This window comes from Centruroides vittatus, unplaced genomic scaffold, assembly GCF_030686945.1.
Source record: "Centruroides vittatus isolate TY-2023 unplaced genomic scaffold, ASM3068694v2 contig_884, whole genome shotgun sequence".
In the NCBI taxonomy this organism is placed as follows: Eukaryota; Metazoa; Arthropoda; class Arachnida; order Scorpiones; family Buthidae; genus Centruroides; species Centruroides vittatus.
Window position 1 is genome coordinate 2,944,397 of NW_027122576.1, and position 22,397 is coordinate 2,966,793.

The 22,397-nt window shown below is 30.0% G+C and overlaps 1 protein-coding gene across 1 annotated transcript in view; it reads right to left on the bottom strand.

Moving 5' to 3' along the window:
- Positions 1-3,452: 3,452 nt before the first annotated feature.
- Positions 3,453-22,397, bottom strand: part of LOC136983719 (neuropeptide F receptor-like) — a 77,894-nt gene continuing 58,949 nt past the window's right edge. The window contains exon 2 of the mRNA XM_067280548.1: positions 3,453-4,619. Within this exon, the coding sequence (XP_067136649.1) occupies positions 3,453-4,610 (1,158 nt within the window). The 5' untranslated portion in view covers positions 4,611-4,619. The remainder of the gene's footprint in view (positions 4,620-22,397) is intronic.

A 22,397-nucleotide genomic window follows, 5' to 3' on the forward strand; every position in this document is an offset into this window, starting at 1 on the left:
TCCGCGTATCTAAAAATACGTCCGTATTAGCTATGCGTCTTGCTGTAATTTTGTTATACTCCCTTATTAAAATTATCCTTGTTACTTAGCCGGTGTCTTGAGTGACTCACTTCCTCGGTTCTCCTACCTCCACCGCGAACGTACCCGCTCCCTCGCGACCGCTCGCGTGATGTAAGAACTCTGCGTCGCGATTTCCGAGTCTCGATCGACTCGGTGGTGTCACATCCTGACGAGGGGTCAAAGAGACTCCAACCCTCCGGTCCTCCAAATTGGAAAATACGATCGTGATTATATCAAATATGGGTTCGTAAGAATAGAAGTTCAAGGAATTACAAAATCACAAGAAATCTCGTTAAATTATTTTCCAATATTTTTTGTTTTTTCTATGAATTTTTGTTTATTTTATTTTTTGTTAAAAATGAATGAGTTTTTATATTTAATTGTGAAGTTTGAATGTTATTTAAATAGAAAATGAAATAATAAAGTTATGATTTACATTTATTTTATAAAAAAATAAAGCAATAATAAAATATCAATTTATCAATATTATAGATAAATTATCAAATATAAATTATTATTTAAAAAAATGAGGGTCAGAAAAAATTATGAAATATTTGGTGGGCTGCGAGTATAAAAAGGTTAAGAACCACTGCCCTAGACCATCACTGACGCGCAATTAACTGATAACCCCTGGAAGTCGGCTTCTTACAGAAACGCAGCTTCCCTGTCATCAAATGTCACGGCACGCCACTGCAAAAGTTAAAAACAAGCCTATACAAAATTTATATTTTAATTTAGAAAAGTTCATGTTTACATTTAATTATTTTTATTTTAAAGTTTACATTGATTGATTCCCTCACGTTCGCCAGTGGCCGAATGAATAAAACTACCGAACACTGATAGGTGGTCAAGGGTTTCTGTCTGACCAATCTGGAGATTTCTGGGTTTTCTCACGCGAGCACCCCTAAATAGGAAACAGTTTTCATAGAAATTCTTTGCGAGAGACATCTTTCCCCTCTAAAATTAAAAAAATGCTGAGATAACGTCAACAATTTCAATTCTTATTCAACAATTTCTTTTGCCGTTCATTATAAATTCAACAATTCAGATTTGATTTATAATCGAAGTTTCATACATTCCACAAGAAATGGCGAGACGAAGGCAAAATAAGAGAAAGAAACTGTCAGAAGATCACGTAAATAAAAAAAAGGACAATAATAAAGAAGACAGAGAAATAAAAGAAGTTGAGGTACGAAGTGAAGCGAATTTTGCTAGGTGAAACGACATCCATTTCAAAGGAAAAACGAATCACATCGGTGAAATGCCAATAACGAGTAAGAATTTCATTAAGTTCGACCCTGCTTCAGATACGACATGACCTCTCTCGATTTTCCTACCCCTCGACCTTTAACCACCAAAATTTAATGGCAAAAATGTCCCATAAACAGAAATAAATCTGCGAAGTTTATAAAGCTATTAATTATATATGAATCTCCGATGTAAACTGAAGGTTACGTTATTTCAATTCAAAAATTTTCCCTGAAATGAGTTAGATAGATGACGACTCCATTGCTAAAAGAAAAGTATGATGTACAGGGACAAGAGACTATTTTGAGGTGGTGAGCATATATTTTTAAGTTAAATAAATGAAAAAAAATATGATTAAAAATTGCAGTCCGACATTGTGAGAATGTCACAATAAGTCTTTGCTCGTTTTAAGGCCATACAACGCTTATATTCCGAACACGAGGGATAAGTTAAATAACAAAGTCAACAGTGATTTTTATAACACTTGTAAATAAAGAAAGAAATAGCTCACACATTTCTTTTTCAATCTATTTTTCTTTCTTTCCGGGTGATAAACTGTTCCATATTTTATTTTTAGGTATGTAAGAAATCGTATTATTAGCGAAATGGAATCGTTAGAAGTACATATGAGTACTAACAGTGTAATCTCAGAACAATTTTGGATAAGCAAGAAATGGCTATTGTACAGGTCCGGCAAAAATGGGCGATTATAAATAGATAGTTATTAACTTTTGAATATTTTAAAACGAATTTTCGTGTACTGTACACAGTTTGCCGTTTATGTTTTGAAGATGGCATCATGCAAGTGACCTTCCTGTGCGAACATACTTTACATCTTCGAAGTATGTTCTCGGGTATGTTATTGATTGCGTGACAAATTCATATACCACATTCTTTGTCCACAAAGTTATTAAAATTCTTAAGGCAATAATTTGCCGCTCAATCAATAACATACCCGAAAATAAGTTGATTTTACTGCTACTGATTATAAGGGCAACCTTCGATTCCAACTTACGACTCGCAATTACTACGAATTGCAATACGTACCTCATGCTATTGCAAGAAACTTTATATTCCATTTACAATGTTTCTTTCAAGAATGTCACACCATGGTAAATCCCCGGGCTGCATGTATACCTATCAAAAATTTTGATATAGAAAAGAATTTCGGGCGTAATACGTCATATTACGTCATAACATAGGCTTATATTAAAATATAAATTTTATAGAAAAGTCTTTAAAATCTGTAGTATGCAGCATGATATGTTTGAAGAAGTTTAAAGAAGTATTAAATTTTAGACAATAGCTAGAAGTATAATCAAATTATTTTATTTTAAATTCTAAATGTTAAAACATTTCAAGAGGAAAAAATACAGAAAGATATTTCTAGTTTAGATTTATTTCATAACTTTCTTCTATTGTTCTCGGGAACAATTGCCTTGTTCCTCACCTCATTGTCCGTCCTCGTGTTTTCGTTGCCGTATTATCAGTCAACATTTGACTAGAAAATACAAGAAAACAATATTTTTGGATATTTTAGTAAAATATTTGTTGTATCACATCAAGTATTGAAGAAAATTATTTATAAAACTACAAATCAAAAGGGTTGATATAGTTTTCAAGTATTGTTTTTCCATAATAACTGAATACCGTAGACGTAATTTATAAAAGTTATAAATAAATAAATCAAATATGTTGTATATTCAGATCGTAATCTTCATTATTTTCCGGAGAATTATCATCTTTTACATAAAATTTAGCATACACACACGCATATATCACTGATTGAAAATACAAGATTGCAGTAATTTGAACTCGCGATGTTTCGGAAAGACATTTCAATGAAAAATAAAACACTTTATTTTATAGATGTGGAACAGAATTTTTTAAAGTTACACTATTTCGTAATCTTGCTATTAATTAGCACGATGTAAGGCACCTTACATTTCTTAAAATGTCTTCTATATATTATAAAACACGAATTTATTTTGATAAATATATCACATATAGTATATGACAGTGCTTTTAAAATTAAAATTTTAGGCTATTGTTTTCTTTATATATATATATATATATATATTCTGTGATATCAATGAAATATGTATTTAAAGTTTATTAATCAGATGAAAATTTATCGATAAAATTTATACATTGAATTCTAAATTTGGACTTTTACGAATTTCTACGTTAGTCATTTCTGCTAGTGCAGTTCTGACGTTGGAATCGTCAAATTCCATTCGAATATTACTATTTCCTTTCATTGATAAAAAAGCAGTTACCATGCGAATTAATTCTTGTCTGATATTTGTATTAAGCCAACCATAGAGAATAGGATTAGTCACAGCAGAAGTCATAGCTATTAGGTGGCAAGCTGCAAATGCAACATACAAATTTCTCGGTGACATAGAGGAGGGATGAAAGTCGGCTACCAAATTTAAAACGTTCCACGGCAGCCAACTAATTGTAAAGACAATAGCTATAGTCGAAAGGATCATAGTGGCTCTTCTGTTTCTCGATAGTTCTTTATTGAGTCGTTCAGAACATGAAGAATCATGCTGAGCAATACTCATGTTAAGATGGGCTTTGATACGAAAATGCATTACTGCTAATACTGTTGCTGGAATTACAAGTTGGACGGTCATAATCATTAAAGTGTATAAACCTTTACCGTGAGGCCATGCCCACTGTTCTATACATTTTTCGTAAACCAAAATTCCTGGCAGACCTACCGACTTTATAGTTTGCGATAGACATATCGGTAGAGATAAAATAAGCGAGATAATCCACATTGCTCCCGTGTACAGGCTAATATACTTTTTGTTCTCCTTACATCTGTTTGGATTCTGATTTACTATAACGTAATGGCGATCTAACGCTATAGCCGTAACTGTAGCAGCAGAAACAAAAACCGTCGATCCTTGAACAAAAGGCACAAGCTTGCACATAAGAATACCAAGAGGCCAACTACGTCTTAAGAGTTCGAAAAGAGTGAAGGGCATACAGAAAGCACAAAGAGCAATATCAGATATATTCAAATTAAGGATAAAGAGATTTCGATACGATCTATCTCGTCTGTTAGCTAAAATAACGTATGATATTAAAATGTTGCTTAAGATCCCCACGGCCATCAAAAATACATAAGAAATGACAACAATAATTTCGGTTACTCCGTCGAAATTATGATCTCGCAGAAGATACTCTTCTAAGATGCCGATGGCTTGATCAATGCTGAAATTGAAGATATCCACTGGCGAAGAATTGGTGATATTCAACACCTGATTTAATGTCATCGTTGAAAACATTTAGAGAATCTGAAAAGATATAATAATCGTTACTATAATTGTTTAAATATAGAAATAACTAATAATTAATAAATTCTATAAATTATATTTATATCTTACAAACAAAATATGGATTACAGTATACTAATATATCAATACCACAATACAGTAGAGTTGCCAGGTATTTAGGGATAAAGTCAAGGACAAATTGAGTTCTTCCCGAAAGATATTGGCACACTTTAATATCAAGGCAGAAATACGTTTAAAATGTGGAAAAATTTTTTTAGAATAAAGTCCTGTCGTTAGATGAAAGTCGGAAAAAATCCAGAATAATCGCAGAAAAGTGGAAAATCTGGCAACACTACTATAGCGTATAAATAAAAGATATCGGTGTAATAAGAAAATATAGTACACGTCTGAAGTGTATGTTTGAAAATAATTTTAATTCCTTTTGCGAAGTAATTTACTACGATATATAAGAAATTTATGTATATGTTACAGTAAAAACCCGTTTTTAGTTAAAACGCGTTTTAACTAGTTGAAACTAGTTTTTACTGGATGTCATTGTTATAACCCGTTTTGTCTAGTTAAAACTAGAATTTACTGCTGTACATGTTTTGATTTTAGATGAAACTAGTTTTAACTTTTAACATTAGTTAAAACTAATTTTAGCTACATAAATATGTTTTGGGGAAATAAATAAAGTGATGATTGGGATTAAAACATTTGTATTATTTAATACGATATTTATTGAAAATATTGGTCACACATCTGTGTTATTAACATTAATTAACCCTTTGTCCCCAAAGGCACGATCGATCGGTACCCTGGCTTTTTAAGCAAAACTTCGAGGATACCGATTCATCGTTACTTTGGTAAATATCGATTTTTGTAAAATTTATTAACAACAAATATAATCTCGTTCGATACGAAGTGAATAAAGTATAATAATTCATTACAGTCAAACTTGTTTTTATGCGCTCTTTTTATGTGCGATTTTTATTTGTGCGATTTTTTTAATGCGAATTTTTAATTTGTGCGGTATAGTTGGCGACTAGTCTCGTGCGATTCGTCATGTCTTACGTTGACTTATTATAGCTAAATAAACTTATTATAGCATAAATGCACTTATTATAGTAATATTATTGCATGAATATGCGAAAAATGAAATAATTTACTTTTTAAGTGAACAAAACACCACCTGGACAAAAATATGTAAAACAGACGATAGACCAGACGATGCAGTCAAGTGCTGACATCTGTTGTCAATAAATTCTATTTCGTACGGTTTTGAGTTATTTTCTATGTGAGACTTTTTTTATGCGGTCCCTGTTGACCGCATAAAAAAATATTTTTAATTGTGTTGCGAAAACTTATTATTTACAGCCATTCGTGAAGTTTTGTGAGATTTTTTTATGCGTTTTTTTAATGCGGTCCCTATCCCCCGCATAAAAACAGGTTTGACTGTATATTAGTTGATAGCAACATAAAATTTTGATTTCAAACAAATGTTTGATATAATGTGCGATAATTTCACAACGAAAAACATACATGCATAAGTGTTATATCGAATTGTACAAAACAATACTCTAAGACTTTCTGGTTCAGTGCCAGCAAACAACTATGTAACTAGACAATGTTAATTTTCACAAAATGTTACAAATTATTAAGTTTATGTGTCAGTTCTGATATATATTAATTTTTTTTCTTATAAATTTTTCTAATAAAATGTATTGAAAAATATCGTATTTAAAATATCGTAAAGATATTAATAAATGTAAGTGATTTTTTTCATATAGATATAATGATAATTTGATTTTTGGTGAACTTTTAAAATAATATCGCCCGACTGACCTATATTGCCTTAGGAGGGATCGCAAAATAAACGTAAACAAGATGTCGGGGGAAAAGGGTTAAAGCGATACGAAATTCATCATACACTATAGGAACGTGTTAGCTGAATGACCTTGGTCGAAACAGTTTTTACTAAGCCATTTTGTTAAAACCCGTTTTGTCTAGTTAAAACTAGTTTTAACTCAAATTCATTTTTGACTAGCAGTAAATTCTAGTTATAACAATGACATCCAGTAAAAACTAGTTTCAACTAGTTAAAACGCGTTTTAACTAAAAACGGGTTTTTACTGTAACATATATAAACGTAAATACATTACAAATAAAATTTTTGTAGCTATTAGAGAACGACAAGATCATATAACCGTGATTAATTCCATGCGCTTTGTTTATTGTGTGCTTTGAATCAATTTAATTGTAAGCACTCTCATCCTATTGATATTCAATATATCACAAAATAGTTTGGAAAATTAATTCATTTTTAATTGGAGAATTGCGTAGTTCCTAACAATTTTAATTTTGTCAACAATTTTAACACTTTTTACTTTTCACGTTGTAATATTGATTTTTTTAATTGTAAGTTTTCAGAATTTTAAGTGAGAGCTGTTCTCGTATAATTGTAACAAAACTATTTTCATTGAAAAGTTAAACAATTAAAGGAGAAAACACACTCAGGTGTCGTGAAGCACGCGGAAAAGAATTTGAAGGAAACATTGAATTGCTGAAATTATATGTTGAAAATATTTTCTGACGTAACTTATTTGCTTCTTGATTGCTGACCAATCAAAAAACTTGAATATTTCTTTTTTTAAACTGGGATTTGCTTTCGTCTTTGTGTTGTATTTATATAATGTTATAAATAGGCTTACCAGACGTCCCGCTTTGATCGGGACTGTCCCGGTTTAATGATGTGGTCCCTGCGTTCCGGCCAGTTTATCATTTTGTCCCGGTTATTTAGTAAAATTTTAATATACAAGAAGTAAAAATAGTGCAGCCTCGGCAATTTGGCAACTAAAATATCCCCTCTGTTACACTCACTGTTGCTAATCTAAATATTTTGTATCTAAATCTAAGTACTTTTAATGTTGTCTAGATGTTTTATTTTCTGCTATATTTTCTCAAAATTGTCCCGGTTTGAAAAAAAATATTATGGTAAGTCTAGTTATAAACTTTAAAGAAGAGGATAACGTTCACTGCTTTTATTTTTATTATTAAATCTATTTATGTAACTTATGTAAATTAATATTCTTTTATTAAAAATATTCTCAAGTAGACGACAAACACAAATTTTGTAGTATTCAAATTCCGTCTTTTTCACGCACCACAGAAACACAAGATTACACAACGGATTTGGTTTATTTAGGCTCTTCTTTGCCCAAATATAAAAAAAATTGCCAAAAATGTTTTTTTGGCACGAGCTTAATTTTGAAACACGTACCGTATTTTACGGCATATAACAACTCAGGTTATTCAGGAAGAAGTATTTAGTGAATTTAAGCTATCCGCACCTTTGGCACCAAGTCCCAATTTTGGTTAAAAGAAATAAAATTACAATGCACAACTTTAACTCCTCTTTTTTTCTAATCAATAAATATTTTTGACTATTTTTGAGCCTTGCTTTTCGACAATGGTTGAGCTTATAATTTGAAAAATCAGAATATGCAGGAAACTGAAATATTTGGATGCCCCAAGACAAGTATTTCATCTTAATGTAACCCAGGATTGGCTAATTTTACAGACTAATTACACCTTGTAGGTTAAGTGACGAAAAGGGGTCAGAGATCCAATTTTTACAAGTATTTCAGTAAACATACAAACAGACGGTCAGTCTATGGGTTTTTAAATGTTAATGTTTACCATGAAAACTGTTATTCTATAATGTCCAAGTTAGGGTTTGGCAAAACTCGGCATTTCGAGGTTCTCCGAGACCTTTACGTGACATTCCAAATGTGTTCAGAACGAACTACTGTTTAAATAAAAGAAGCTATCTTAAACAGAAATAAATCAACTGAATATTTAGAAAGTTTATTGCAAACACGCAAGGTATTTTACTTAAAATTTAATTTTGTTTTGATCCTTTTCGCCCTGTTGCGCTAAGAGGGTCCTTTTTCATACCCATCGTGGGTTCGACCAGACCCACAATGGGGTGCTCGGATGGTGATTTCTGTCAATAATATACATGCAAATCCTTTGTTTACTAATTGCGTTCTAAAGAAAAAGTATGGTATTTGCACAATAAACAGTAATTAGATTTATTAAATAGTGTTAATATAAAATTTACATTATTTAACACTAGCTTTTAAAATTTCACTAGCAAACAAGCCATTGATACAATATATTTAATACGAAAGAATATAAAATCCTGACATTTAAACTCTGGGAAATGCCATATTTTTCATACGCCATTATCTTTCTAATAATTTGACAACCTATGATAACAAATTACGCTCGTTATTCTGATTAATGTTTTAATATATTTCGTTAAACTTGTTATAAATCAGAAAAACGTATTGCTTCAAAAATATAAAAATTTACGATAAAAAGAATTGAATTGAGATTATTAATGATTTCTATGTCACATAGCTTTGTTTACTGTTTTTATCCTTTCTGACGCATTGTATTTGCCATGCCTTGAATCGCTTGCATGCTGATTAATGGATCGTTATAACGTATAAAAAGCAGTTCTTCCGTAAGCTGTTTTTTCATTGAAATATTTTCTTTACACATTTTTTGTGTTTTGTTTTCTTTTCTCTCTTGTTCCTAGAGCCGAAGAATTTCGCAGCTGCGATAAATCTTTCCTTTTCCTTTAAAGAAATTCTTGATTATTTTGTTTAGTTTAGTTAATTTCGGCAACACTTGGGCGATCTGCCTAGGGGGAATGTTTTCCGGGAGGACTTTTTAAAGGTAACTGGCCCCTATTCAGGCGTTACAGACGTGGAAAAAACCCCACGTAGCCAGCCCATCCCTGCCTACGACCGAACTCCCAGTGTTCAGGGAACGGAACCGCTTAGCCACTGATGAGCCAAATTCTTTATTAATACCCTTGAATGTGTATAAAACAATGAACATTATCATGACATTGAACACTATTACTAATAAAACATCCGTAAACGATAGTTTACAGATGTAATTTACAGAGTTTTCACATTAATGTAGTTTACAGATAGTTTACAGATGTAAATAAGAAACCATCTGTAAACTATCGTTTACAGATGGTTTCTTATTTACCAGCATAGTGTGGGTAATTACCTTTCACATATATTTTATATATTGTGATCAATTAAAAATTTCTATATTGTTTAACCTAGTTTAGTTAATTGTTTTTAATTATTTATTGTACGGTTTGTATTTGTAATTGACCATCTTCTGATTGGTTTTTAAGAGCAAATTCGCTTTGTGTCGTATTTTCTTTCGCTTAGTTTAATAATATTTCTATTTTCATATGAATTTTTTCATCTACCTTTTTTGTTATTAAAATTTTACTTGTAATATAAGTGATATTTTAACATTTGAAGAAGATTAGAACGTGAAAACCTACATTCACCCCCCTGTACAACTGTTAGCTAGAAATACATAATAACAACTACACGATAATTAAATTCCAAATTTCTGTTGAAAATGGGATTAACAAGTAAATTTTCATTACAATTAATTATATTTTGAGCTGTAGAAATATGATATATAATTAATTATAATAGAATTTACAATTATAAATTCTTCAAAAGAAAAAAAAATGTTCGCTGTTCGATTAATTACTGTAAAATTGAATAAAAGTATTTAAAATTAGTTGATTATAAATAAAAAGTTTTAGATTTAATCAACAAATTATATGTTTCAATTGATATATTACTCATATCAGTAAGTAGGCTTTTGTGTGTAGTGAGATGAATTAATCATTTTTGATTGAATAATTTTTAAAATTCAATTTGGAAAAGTCAATTTAACAACTTTACAAAATATAAAATTGGTAAAAATATACATAAGATTGTTAATTTAAATTATATTACATTAATTTTTATGTGTAAAAATTTCAAGATTTATATACGTTTATTTCTCGAAATACTGAAGAAACTAAGAAAACATGTGATAAAATTCATACTTTAAATATTAAATAATGGTTAAAAATGAAAATTTTTAATGATTTTATTATTAGAAAGACAGAAAAGAAAGTTAGGAAAAAACTTATTTTGAGTAGTCTTATGTTTTTTTGAATTGTTTCTTAATTATTTAAAAAACAATTTTATATTTTCCAAATTAAAATCGATCGTATTATTTAAGAGAAACTCTTAAAAAATAGCTTATAAAAAATTAATTAAAATTTGAATTTTTAAATTAAACACGAAACTATATTTACTCTTTTTTAATTAAATAAGAAAAAATATAGTTTTTGCCTTAAATATGTACTGTTGGCATTAATTTTTATTTATTTATTACATTAATAATTCGCGAGGAATTATTAATATACCAAAAGATGATAATTTTAAATGTCAAAGGAACTAAAATCTTAGTCTGTATACGTTATAGTAAATTTTATTTAAATCGTTAAATTTAGATTTTTAAAAATAACTTATTCATTTATAGAACATAAATTTCTTCTTCTTTATTCTATCAGATACTGGAGGAAGAACCTCTTTACTTTTACAGATATATGAATTAAGAAAAGAACAAATAAATAGACGAAAAAGATTTAAATGCGGTAAATACATTTATACATATGTCGCAGTGGAGTTTCATATTTAGTGGTTTCTGCAAACGAGGCAATAAAGATCTTCCTGTAATCTTCTGTGCCCTTTGAATACTGAAATTACCCATTTCCAATATGTTGTATTTTTATGTATGATTGTATATCTTGTTCCCTAATCTTTTACCCCTCTTCTTGACAGAATGTGCCCCTAATCAACTTGGGTCCCTTTGTAGTTGCACAGACTGCATCTATTGTAGTTACGTTACTGTACACGGTATATATAGTATCTAAGAGTTTGCTCTTCATTAGCTACGTCCACAGTGGTACAGGAATGAATGTACTGTAGGTTTGCACGTTCTAACTCGGACACCCTAATATCAGTACTAGTTATTCTACTGCTTCTAACTTCTTGAATCATGTTTACGTATGTATTATCATCTGAAAGGAGGAAAACTGTTCAATTTTTCCCTTTTCCTCTTATATGTGACAAAGAAATACTAGACAATTTTTCTTCCTTTCTATAAGGCATAATATTTTATAGTAAATCTTACGTATTGTAATGTATTTTTTTCTTTAAAATTGTTTTTCTACAAGATCCGAGTTCGTGCCACTCGGTTCTCCTATTCGGTTGCTTTTCCTATTGTGTCTTTGGCTCACTCTTTCCTTCGTCATCTCTCGCAATCGTCAAAAGTAGAAGTCCCTAAAAACCGGCCTTTTTCTCTGACCAATCACGTGGTTATAATGCGGCCATTCCCTTCTGGAAGATATCAGCACAATGGATTATCAGACGAAATAAACAATTAGCGCGTTACATCTATAATTGCTAATCTTTTCCATCTTCTTTTGGCAATTTTGTTTTAGTATCCACGTTTCATATAATAGATTATATTCCAAATATAGAATATTAAAATATTTTCAGTTTAAAATTAATTATTATGTAGGCCTAGGTATTATTTTTTCCTAACAATTTCTTCTTTAAGCTAATGTCGTTCCTATTTTTTAATTTATTTTTGCCAATCGATCGTGGGTTCGGCTATTGTCAATATTTGAATTCTTCAACTCTTTTTTCCCGAGAGGAAAAAGGAGTTGAGGAATTCATTTTATGATTTATTTTTATGATTGATTTCCATAATTTTTGTTTCCATCAATTTATTTCTATTGTGTGTTTTATTCAAGTCATTTCCAGATTTTTTAACAAATTCTTCTTCCTTTCATTCATCTGGTTTGTCAAGAGCACTTACACCATTTACAAACTTCGATTGCAGTGAAAATAAGAGAGAATTTTCAATAAAAAATATTACAAATTCTGACGTAATAATTAATTACAGAAGTTTTAAACTTATTATAAAATCCGTTTTAAGGCTATTTTAATTTGAAAAATCTTGAAACGAATGTACCGTACTTTGATCTTTAATCATCTTATCTATCTTGTGATTAGTTTTTAAGACTTTCTTTGAGATATTTTAAAGTTAAGTAACTTAATATTGAGACGTATTCCACTAAAATAATTAATTAAATTAAATAGAGACGATTAAAAATTATTCAAAAATTCGGTTAATGTGAGTCTAGGTATACAAAATGGCGGCGCTTCCGGTAACCTCGATGGCAAGTGTTTTTAGAAAAGAAATGTAGATGGCGCTGATAGTAGTGATGCCTTCGTATGCAAATATCCATAAAAAAATTCCGTTCAGGAAACGTGAGGAATAATGTGAATTTCGAATTTTGGTTACGTTGGATTATGTACGTTGTTAATTTTTTAAAAGTGTCTGTGTTTTTTTCAAAGTTTGTACAATTTACTCGAAGTCTAAAGTTATCGAGGAGGAAAGTTTGTCAATGGTAATTAACGTGATAAACGTGACATTAATGTGTTTAATGCGTGTTAAATGTCATAAAAGTGCATTAAAGGTGTGTTAATATTGTGAAAGCGAGGTAAAGGTTTTGTAAAGGGTTTACATGTGGTTCAAATTTGCGTTTAAAGTGTGTAAATGTGTTAAACGTGTTTTAAAGTGTGCAAATGTGTGTTAGACGTGTTAAATTTGTCATAACCAAGGATATGTAATAGTGATTTCCGATACGAAAGACAACGTGAACGACACATGTAAGGCTAGGTGCCAACCTCTATGGAGACGCTGCCTATCGTAGATGAAAAGTCGAGAGATGTGAATTTGTAAGACTGCAGTTCTTAAGAGGAGTAAAATTTATGTACAACACAGACGAATTTTGTTCGAACCACTGATGTATAGAATCTCGCAATTCACTTCGTCCATGCATCGATTGAATTTATAGGTAGTATGACGACTTTGTTTTTCGTTTCTGGTCCAAGAGTAGGAAAAGTAACCAAAAGCAGGGGAAAAAGTAAGTAGCAAATTTACGTTTTAAAAATGTCTTAGTTTTAAAAAAGATTAAATATAGGCGCGTTTATGTTATTGTCGACGGTCGCCATTTTTGTATACCTAAGCTCACATTAACCAAAAATTCTAAATAGAAAAAAAAATTACTTAAATAATTTTGCTAAAATAGTATGAAGTGATCCTATTTTCCCACGGACTTGCTTTCTTGCCCAGAGATGACACATCTGACTGACTGACTGTATCGGGAACATAACACAAAAAGATCGTTATCGATCTAACTAGTCAACATTGCCTAAAAGGGCTTTGAAATTAAAGTGGAGGACCCTCAAATAAAAGAAAAAGGGATCGATGACGAGAGTTCGTTCGTCGGTTATCGAGAGTTAGTCGACACCAAGTGCTCGCCCCATTGTGGATAAACATCGCCGTCGATAGCCAGTGACCAGAATCCTACTCACCAAGGACAATAGCGTTTCCTACGGGACAAATAGCCTGTGCAAGTGTGCGAACTCTTCAAAGAGTCTACCCATCAGGAGCATATTACAATCTATTACAAGCGTATCCGGACACAGTGGTGTCAGTCCTAACGTAACATTTTGACGTGGTGCCGACCCTTCGGTCACAAATTTACTGAAATTTCTAAATATTATTCGCTTAAGGATATGCTAAAGTTAGTCATAGAGTGCCCAATGGTGCGTTATAACTTCACGAGACCCAGGAAAACTTGAATTGGGTCTCGTAGTTGACTTCAGGCATTTTTCTTCGGAGGAATTTTTTGGGGAAATATTTTTTTATAAAGATTAGTTTGGGGCCCCTGCTGGTGGGGATCCCAGGCAATTTCCCTTTTTGTCCACTGATAACGCGCCACTGATAGTGCTACTTTTATCTGCCTATTATATTGATAAGATATCGAAAGCGGAAATTTTAACTTCTTCTGTCAATTATTTGAATTGTATTATTTATTATTTTCTCATCATCATTAATTAAATTTGCCTAGTTTTTATACATTGCAATTTTTTTACGATATCTTTAATCATATTATAAATACGGCAAGTAAATAAATGTAAAAATTTATTGACTTATTGAAAAGATATATTCGCAAACATTTTCTTACGAATTTATTATTTAATAGCTTATAATATATTTATATTTATTTTTCTTTTAGAAAGATAAAAATAATTTCCTTCAATATTTTACATATTTATAAATTCGTTTATTCGTTATCATTTCTTTTCATCAGTAATTCAAAATATTAACTGTATTCAACTTATCATTCATTAACTTAATTAACGATATTCAAAACATTTATTTATAATTAAATAGCATTTTCTAACACAAATATTTAAAAAAATTATAATTAAATATTTAAAATTCAAATTCAAATCATTCAGTTTGGGATTTCCACACAAACACATGCAGACAACACTTGTATGTGTGCTTGTTTGTGCATATCTTGTGTGTGTAATTTATATGTATGTGTATATATAACACTTATAAGAATGGAAAAAAAACAAAGATTATACCAAAATACCAAAATTTTTGTTTGAAATTGAAGTAAACCAAGTTTAGTAAAACGTATTTATGATTTTTGAAAATACAGACAGCTGTTCTGTGTAAAAATAATCGATATAGTTCATGTAATCAATATACCGAAACGTAAAATTAATACAGTTCATTAAAGTAAAGAAAAAATATAGTTTTTTTTTTTAATAATCACATTACCTTTGTATTTATTATAAGATATACATTTATATATGCTACAAAAATGAGTGTTGCGATAAAATTACATTGAAGATGTTAAAAAGATTTTGATGTAAACCTATTTCGTAGTTTACTAAAAATATTGAAAATTTAAACTGTCATTAATTAAATCCTGGCGCTTTGAAGGGGTTAATAATCGGTTCCAGACCACGCGTGGATTTTTACGTGCGTAGGGGATTGAAAAGAAAATGAGAATGTTTTGTATGATTTTGCGTTTTATGTCTCCGTGCTCCATAGGATTCTGCTGCGCGGTAATTGCTTGACATGATTGAAAAAGCTGCGATTGCCACCGTATATTTTCAGGTGAACGAGATGTCGGATATATCAGTTCCTGCCCTTCAACTTCCGATCGAACCCAACACAATAATCCCTTCTAGACTGTAATGTTGTGTGTCCTCTATACACAACCGTCAAAGTTTCATATAAACTTTCGATTTATATCTATTTTTAAAATTTTTATTTATTAAATTTTTGATATGAAAAAACTTTCGGTAATATTATAATAATTCTAATTGTCTTTTATGTCTACTTTTAATTATTTATTACAGTTTTTTTTTCTTGTATAAATAGAAGAAAAGCAATAAAATCAATTTTACTCAATTTAGGAGATATAAAGTTATAATTATATAAACTATAAATTATATTCTATATTATTATATTAATAGTATATATAAGATATAATATACAGTTGATAGCGATAAGCTTATGTTTACCAAAAAAAAAAAATTCTGACCTTTTTTAAAAGTATTTACACAAAAACGTCTCTGGGTTTGTGTCGTCATCTAATAATATACAGGGTGCTTCAAAAAATAAATAAATAAATAAAAATAAAATGTTTTATAAGAAGATTCCCATTCATGGCAGCAGTAATAGTAGGAGAAACTTATTAGAACTCCAAAATCGGATTGTGAGTGACGACCTTATTGTGGAGTTATCAACAATAGTGTGCAAGAATTCAGAAGTCGTGACTTCTTGTACAACCGTTGACAAAAGAGTCTGCCACTTTAAATTTGCACTAGAAATCTATTTCTAATGCAAACAATGTTAGTCATATTTAACAAAGCTCGTGTAAATATTTGAAAAATGTGGATAGTACCTGGTCGAACCCACGATGAGCCCGAAAAAGGCCTTCTTAGTGCTCACAGATAATCATCAGTTGATCAATATTTCAATTAAGTTTTATATAAAATGAGTTAATTAATTTTTCGGTTAATGTTATCTATGGTTCCAAAATGGCGGCTCGTCTCTGATTTTAGCAAACAGAAGAAAGAAAACAGTGGAGACACACGTTCTAACCTAACCTACCTTTCTATATAATTTGTTGGCAATAATTATGGTAATTTATTAGAATAGGTTAGGTTAGGTTAGAACGTGTGTCTCCACTGTTTTCTTTCTTCTGTTTGCTAAAATCAGAGACGAGCCGCCATTTTGGAACCATAGGTAACATTAACCAATTTTTCATAACGAAAAATTCTTTGTAATGTTAAATATTTTAATTAAATTGTACAGCAAACTATCGATAGTATCGTGCTTGAAAGACGATATGAATTTTTTAAAGCAAGTTTATTTTATAAAGAATCATTAACGTAATTTGTTATTTAATACGTGCAACTTATAGCAGGGTCATTATTTATAGACATGTGACTGTGAGAGAGAAAGTAATGGCTTATTAGTGGATGGCGAGAGAATAGAATCCAATCTCTAAGATCAACTTTAATAGTTGGATCTCATAATAGGCTTTTTTTTTGTCTCTTAAGAGCATTAGAAGGGAAAAAAAAAGGATAATAGAGAGAAAGAAAGGGGGAACTGTGTGTCAGTATCTGGACAAATATATTTCGAAATACTCTAAAATATTTACTATTTAATATATATTTTACAAAATTACTTTAAATTTAAATATACATATACATATAATATAGGCCTACATATTACTTTCCCGATTGTTGTATATAATAGAGAAAGAGTATGATGATCGGTCAAAAAATAACCTCAAAGATTTTTAAATTTTAATGGTTAAAGCTCGAGGAGATGGAAAGATGGAGGAAGTCACGTATTGAGTGGGATGGAACTTAATGAAGATTTTACTCAGTATTGGCATTTACAGGGCAAAACAACGCTTAATATCAAAATTAAGCTTGTTTTTGCCATATTCTAATAAGAATATAAAAAGTTTTTAATATAAAATCTCATAATCGATCGCATCATACACTTAATTTTTCGCCGGGAAAGTTACGTAAGTCGTTGCTGAATTTTTCTGGTGGCAGTCGTTTATTTTAATGAAGCCACACACACACACACGAAGCCCTAGATCGAATCCGGACGGGTCAAAACCCCGAGGAATATTTCAGGAACGGTTTGTCTAGAACATTCAAGGCCCTCACCATCTGGTCGAACAATTGTGGGCCTGGCCAGAAATATAGTCGTAAATTAAAAGATGTCGGGGCGCTAACTGGCGTCCCGAGTTTGAATCGCCACTGTCTACGGAGTTTTAAAGGGCATAGCACAACTTTCTGGCGCAATATTTATGCAAAACGGCTTAAACGCGCCAAAATGATCTACAGTACATATTCGTAAGCAGCGCAAAAAAACTGTGCATGAAGTAAATTTTTGTTTTTTGGCCGAGGTATGTAGTTTAAATTCAACCTAGATGTTCACAAAGTACAAGGGTTTTGCCCTATTTAAAAAAAAATCCCTAGGGCGGCCCACTGGTATGCCCTGGCACAAATACAACGCTGAGCCTGGCCTAATCTGAGGTAGACTTTTAATTAAAAAAGGCCCTGTTCACGAGGAGGAAAAGTGTCCTTAATATATATATATATATATATATATATATATATATAAAAGTTATAATATATTAGCTCTATTATTATTAAATTAGATAACATATTATATATAATTTAATAATAAATGTATAAGACGTAAATACAATTTAAAATATTTTCTAAATATGTAGAATTGTTCTTTTTATTTATTGTACTTTATGTCTTTATTGGTAAATACACGTATTATTTAATTTACTTTTCTCCATAAATCAATTTTGATATCATTTTAAATATTTAAATGACGAACACCGTAGGCTATAAAGACAAATTACTAAGTGAAATTATTAATGTCTATTTAATGGAAACTATTAATTTTTATATAATAAAAGCAATAAACTTTAACATTGACACGGCGATGACAGTTTAATTACGTGTAAAATCTCATAATCACTGCCTTATTTTACCAAAATTGTCGACGTTAACAACAGAGAAATTTGATTGTGCAACTAAATAATTTAATTTATTGTAACTTTTACTAAACGAATATTTTGATTTAATACCGTGTAGTTTCATTAAATTAATTATACGAAAAGGGTGTGATACCAATTGACGTATTAGTGTAGCGTTGTCAAGACAACTATCGAATTTCGTATTTCGCAGCAACACAATGTAGATACTTGTCACTTACTCTTACATCTTCTTATAATAACATTTTTATTTTATAAATAAATAAGACAAACTATATCCTTGTTTCCAAGTTTAAAAGTAATTTTAAATATTATATTAAAAAGTTTATAAAACTAAAATTAAAGAAGGTTTGCATAAAACACTATGAACAAATATTTATTTATAATTATATAAGTGAAATGGAATTAGTAGATAAAAAATATGTTATTTTATTACTTAAAATTAATTTTAAAAAATTATTTTATTATTCATTAATTGAATTTCCCACTGGTAAAAATTAATGTCAAGAGATTAAACTACCTTAATGATCATAAATATTCAAAGTGTTTATTATGTTTTCCTCTCTTAATTGATATTTTCAAGATTATCTCTAAATATTTTATCATTTTCTAATTATTTTTTAATTCGAAAATAATTAGAAAATGATAAAATATTTAGAGATAATCTTGAAAATATCAATTAAGAGAGGAAAACATAATAAACACTTTGAATATTTATGATCATTAAGGTAGTTTAATCTCTTGACATTAATTTTTACCAGTGAAAAATTCAATTAATAAATAATGAAATAATCATGGAAAAGTAATTAAAGAAGTGACGACGAACGATTAAGCTAGAAAACGGGAATCAATTGTTTTCTTAACTTGTTCAATCGATAAAGAACTCTAACGTATGAAGTATGAGTCTAATTACAGCTTGTACAATTAACTAATTTAACAAATAAATATATTTAAATATTTTAGTTAATATTAGATTATTTTTTAAGATTTACCCTTAAGAATTTATAGCTTATTTTACTGTATTTATCTTTGTTCTCACCACTAATTAATAATAATAATAATAACATAGTTCAAGAGTCAGAGCTCCCGTTCCGAGAGTTATATCATTTAAAAACATTTTATAATTGTTCGTTAATATATTTAAATTAAATTACAGAGTTTTAATTACTTGGTGTTATTTTTAAATTTGTTTTCTCCTTCAACTTACTCAAATTTGCAATGTAATAAGTGCTTTTGAACTGTAGTAAAGCTTACAAAAAATTACAAAAGCTTATAAAAATTTGAATACAAAGTGATAAAAATAGAACAAATATTGTTACATTATAATGTTATAAAAGAAATTTCTATGCTTTTACTTTCCCGGATGTTATGTATGCATAACAAGAGAAAGTATTGGATTTGTCCCGCCACGGCTTTTGTAAATCTCCACGTTTTCAGACCTCTTGAGCCCCCCAAAAGAGAGCAAGAAATTCCGTGTGCGTGTGTGTTAACGTCTACTTTATTTAATATCTCAGGATTGAATATAGATTAAGAAACGAAATTTGTCATGGTATCTTGTATATAAGAGGCATTGATGTTACTAAATTTTAGTGGTTAAAGGTCGAGGAGGTGGAGAGATAGAAGGAGTCCTGTGTCATAACTCGAGTGAGGTCGAACTTAATGAAGATTTTACTTATTAGCATTTATTATATACTGTATATATATATATATATATATATATATATAATTTATATAAAACCTTCGAAATTAATCTTTTTGTGTCATTTTATAATAATTAATTATATAAAAAGTTGTTTTTACAACAAAATCTCTTAACAGATGGAGCTACTGACAATTTTATTTATTATATTCTCCATGTCTTTAATACCGGAAGCATACGTAAACCTTTTTATTTTATAATTACAAATGCAATTTTTAAATTAAATTTTTTGTATGTAAGAAATCAAATAAATAAATAAAAATCTGCAAAATTATTAAGCTGGTTTAAAATATTTTTTTTCTTAACAGTACTCAATTATTTTAGGTGTTTTAGTCGATATTTTATAACTGGACTTGTAATTTAAGATTGTTTTATTATCTTTGTCTGTTTTCGGTTGATTATAGTTAGGGATAATTTATTTTTTCATTTTCTAGTTCGAAAAAATGGAATGTGAAAAGATTTTTATAATTGGATATCCAGTTTTATATTAAAAAAAAGTATACGAAGTGTAATAACAATTTGAAAAGTTTTACGTTTTTAATATTTTTATTAAAAGCTGTTCATTCGAACTTTATTTCTTTATTTATATTATATAAATTTTATATTAAAATAATGAAAAAATTCCACAAGCAGTTCTTTAAATCTATTGAAAATTTAAAAAATTATTTAGAAAAGCGAAAAATATGTCGAGAAAAAAGAAAATTAAAATCTTTCACAGCATCGGTCCTTTTTCAGGCTGCTCATCCCTTTTAAAATAGTGTGTCATATACGGAATAGGAGTCAAAATTACTTACAAGAGCGCCTATAAAGTTTATATTTTCGTCGAGTTATATAGTAAATCTGTCTAAAACGGAAACAACTGCAAAACTGAGCGATTTTCTGTTAAATTTTACTATGAACCAAAAACCTGCTTAATGCGGAACGGAAAAGTACTGAAAATTGAGATTCCACTTGTGAATAGTTAAGAAAAACATGGCAAACTGTATTCCGAGAACCATTTGAAAATCCTTTTAGATAAACTGTCATATGCTAAGGGGACGTACGGACGTAAAGTTTTTGTTAATATTATTATCCGAAAAGTAGAATTAAATACTTTTAAGAATTGATAAGTTTCAAAATTCCAATGAGTTTTCTAGAACAAGCATTGTAATTCGTTGAAGACAATGAGGATAAGAGAACACAATGTTGCCAATTCTTGTAGTAGTTAGTAAGTAACTAGTATCGAGTATTCGAGAAGTTGATTAACAGTGTTGGTAATTACAGAGATTAATTAGAGTATTAAAGTTCCTGGTGAAATCAATCATAGAATAATTTGGTCTCTATATTGCTGTAATGTGATTAGAATTTCCGATGGCAAAGCGAGGTAGTGTCTTGTTCTTGATGCTCGAATTGGCTTCTGTGGTAAGATTAAGTTCTTCTTTATCCTCCCCCTTTAATTGTCGTCTAGCACTCGACCGTTATAATTATTTAGATTAACGGATTCGACTCTTAATTCTGTTACTTATTGGGCTGCAATTTAAAAAATTGTAGACATAAATTCACACTGTCTTTGTCTGTCCTTCCTTCATCTCGAGAACGGTTGGGCTAGATGAAAATTGAGACCAGATGTATAAAGCTTATAGGTAAGAGGCCCGGATTAACTATATAGAACTTCCAATGTAGACCGGATAAGTTATTCTATAATTTTTTAATATTTATGTTTAATTTATTTTTAATATTTATAATTTAATACTATTGTAGCCTGGTAAATTATTAATGAAACTATTGAAACCTTAATTTTAAGTGGTTATAGAAAAAATTGACATCATCCCGTAATCTCAATCACACTATTTGTGTTCATATTATTTTACGACCTTCTTTGGTTTAGAGGTTCAAATAAAACTAGCAAATAGACTAGACTCGCTCGTTTGTACACAAAATACTCCCACGATGTCGCATACAAACAAATAAACGTTCTCTGTTTGTTTGTATACGGCAACGCGACACGTGGATGCCTCCGGGAAGACTTTCTACGGAAACTGGTCCCTATTTAGTTGTTACGAACGTGCAAAACCGAAAAACTGCACGTGATCAGCACGTTGGTGAGGCGCGAACCCACGACCAACAGTCAGTGGTTTTATGCACTCCACCACTGTTGGACTGCAACCATACGGTAATAATTTGCAGTAATATTACGGTAATAACCAACTAAAACGGTAATAATTTGGTACTGTTCGATTCCGATCTGCACAGGTTT